At 54.7% G+C, this 2,445-nt stretch overlaps 1 protein-coding gene across 1 annotated transcript in view; it reads right to left on the bottom strand.

Annotated features, from left to right (window-relative positions):
* Positions 1 to 1,559: 1,559 nt before the first annotated feature.
* The window catches only part of CCND3 (cyclin D3), a 12,707-nt gene continuing 11,821 nt past the window's right edge, over positions 1,560 to 2,445 (bottom strand). Inside the window, exon 4 of the mRNA XM_009578860.1 lies at positions 1,560 to 1,799. Coding sequence (XP_009577155.1) covers positions 1,638 to 1,799 — 162 coding nt within the window. The 3' untranslated portion in view covers positions 1,560 to 1,637. The remainder of the gene's footprint in view (positions 1,800 to 2,445) is intronic.

Here is a 2,445-nt window from a genome sequence, read left to right as displayed (position 1 = left end):
TGTGAACACTAAACTAGTTTACTCTTAAATTAAAACTCCTTTATATATAAAAAAAAATTTTTCTTTCTGTACAGACAGGCTCTGCGCACCCCCCAGCCCCCCTGCTAGCAGGAGTCAGCAGTAGATGGCTCTTCTTGACAGATCAGGCTAGTGGAAGAACAGCAGCCCCATCTTTTTCTACCTGATAAGACTTTTGTTTCTAGTAGCAACCAAAAAGGAAGATTTCTACCTCCTTTTCCACATCCCCCACAGGAGGACAACAGCCACAGATCCACGTGTCCAGAGGTCACCAAGCAGCAACAGTCTGCCTCCCATCCCTGCAGAGTCTCTCTGGCTTCTCCTCGTTAATACAATTCTACTATATAATGGTTTTCTCTTAGAAAAGCAGCATTATTTTTTTTTTTTTAAAACACTTTTTATAAAAACTACCAGACAGGATCAACAACAACAATACAAAAATGCAATCGCTTTTCAACCCAAGTGCGCAGATTTTCCACCCAATGAGGATACAACTCAGACCCACATGGATATATATGCAACGCAGCCCCCTCCTGAATGTGACCCGAGATCCCTGCCTTGGAGGAGTGAAGATGCATTTCAGACTATAGCAGCACATTCAAATGTATGTCTTAAAACCTAGGCTGATGTTTAAGCTACCTAAAAAACCAACCAGCTTTCAAGTGAGAGTCTCCCATTGCCCAGGGAGCTAGGGAAGGGGACAAAGGGTGAAGGCACTCTTTCGGAAGGAGAGGAGACCAGCATCCAGGCCCCACACCAAGGAACTGCAAAGTCTTCCTCCTTCCTCATTCCCAGCAGTTAACAATAAATTAAGCAGCCTCAGTGGGGCAGCAGAAAGCCAAGGGGATTGCGCCCAAACCTCGCCCAGGAGGCTGCTCCCCGAGGCAAGGACTTCTCTTCTGCTGTCCACGCAGACAGGGAGCACGTCCCCCAAGCAAGCCGAAATCCCAAATCTAACGGCAACATGAAACAAGCCACACGTTTCTCTTCCAAGCAGAAGCAGCCACGCCGCTGCCCCCCCAGGAGCCACAGCAATCTGGCACGAAGCAATTGGGACCAAGGGCCAACAAGCACCTGCTCCCTCCTCCCGGACACTCGGTTCTCTCTCGTGAGCCACGTGGGCCTGTAGCACCCCGGGCCGGGGAGGGAGGTTGGGGTGGTTATAAAGATTTTGCTCACGTAGGCCAGGGTAAGAGGCTTGCTATCCATGATTGATGGCCCACACGGGGCTGGGAGTCGTCACAGTGAACACCCCCGAGGAGACGGGTGAACAGCGGCCAGCCGGGCTATAAGGAACACGAACTGAGAAACATTTTGCAACTTCATTTTGGGTCCTGCTCCCCCTCCCCAGCAATTCTCGTGCCCTGCCACCATGAAAACGGTTGCTTCACCCCGGCCACCTGCAGAAGCTGACGAGCAGTGTCGAGCTGCGCCAGCTCGGCTGCCTGCTCTGACAGACGAGCGTGGATCCTGCTCTGCGCTCCCAGCGAGCAGAACAAATCCTCAGCGGGCGTCGGATGGGGCTGACGGATGGGTAGGTGGGATGCAGCGACCTTTCGGTGTCCAGGGCGAGGTCCTGCTGCGGCGGGGCTGGGTGGCTCTCGGGAAGGGGAGGCTGGTCACAGGTTGATGTCCGTGACGTCTGTAGGCGTGCTAGTGGGCTGGCTGGCCGGGTAAGCAGCAGTCTTGGCGGCACTGTATTCCTGTTGGGTTTGGGACGCCTGTTTCAGACTCTCGGCTAAGGCTGCCTCAATCTGCTCCTGACAGGCTTTCAGGCAGTCCTGCGGGAGAGGGAATGAGACAAGAGCCCTCAGTTCTCCGCTGCTCAGAGGTGGGAGCCTTATAAACAGCTCTGAGCAGCTGCTGGGCTACATCTCTGGCCCCTGGAGCATCTAAACACACAAGGCAAAGCAGCCTTTCTCCAACAAGGGGCATCTCCAGCTTGTCTGCGCTTTAGGCCCCTCCCCAGGAGAAGCCCCACGCTCTGGTTGTCTTGTCCTCACCTCCCTGCTTGACCACATTCTCAAGGAATAGATGTTGTGCCCGTCAGAGCTTCCCAAAGCATCCGGGCTCATGCCTGGATGCAGTGTGTGATTTCAGCATCATGGCAGTCAGCTGCCGCTGACAACCAAGAGGCTAGAGCAGAGCAACTCTGCGCAGGCTGCTATCAACCTTTACAACCAAAGCTTCCCAGATCCACGAGCGATGGCCGGCATGCAGCACCATGGATGCACACGGGGACCTTGGAGCCCCACCTGCCTCCCCCAGGCCCTACATCCCAGGTCTCCTGAGGCTCGGCGTGGTCCTGCATCTCTGCGGTCACCCACCCGTGCGCAGCTCTGCCCACGTCTGAGCCAGGACAAGGCAAATCCCTGCTGGGTGCCCTGGCTGACGCACACTGCATCACTCTGGGGATCTTGGAAGGCA

Source organism: Fulmarus glacialis, unplaced genomic scaffold (assembly GCF_000690835.1).
Source record: "Fulmarus glacialis isolate BGI_N327 unplaced genomic scaffold, ASM69083v1 scaffold20035, whole genome shotgun sequence".
In the NCBI taxonomy this organism is placed as follows: Eukaryota; Metazoa; Chordata; class Aves; order Procellariiformes; family Procellariidae; genus Fulmarus; species Fulmarus glacialis.
This window is presented reverse-complemented; position numbering and strand designations above follow the sequence as displayed.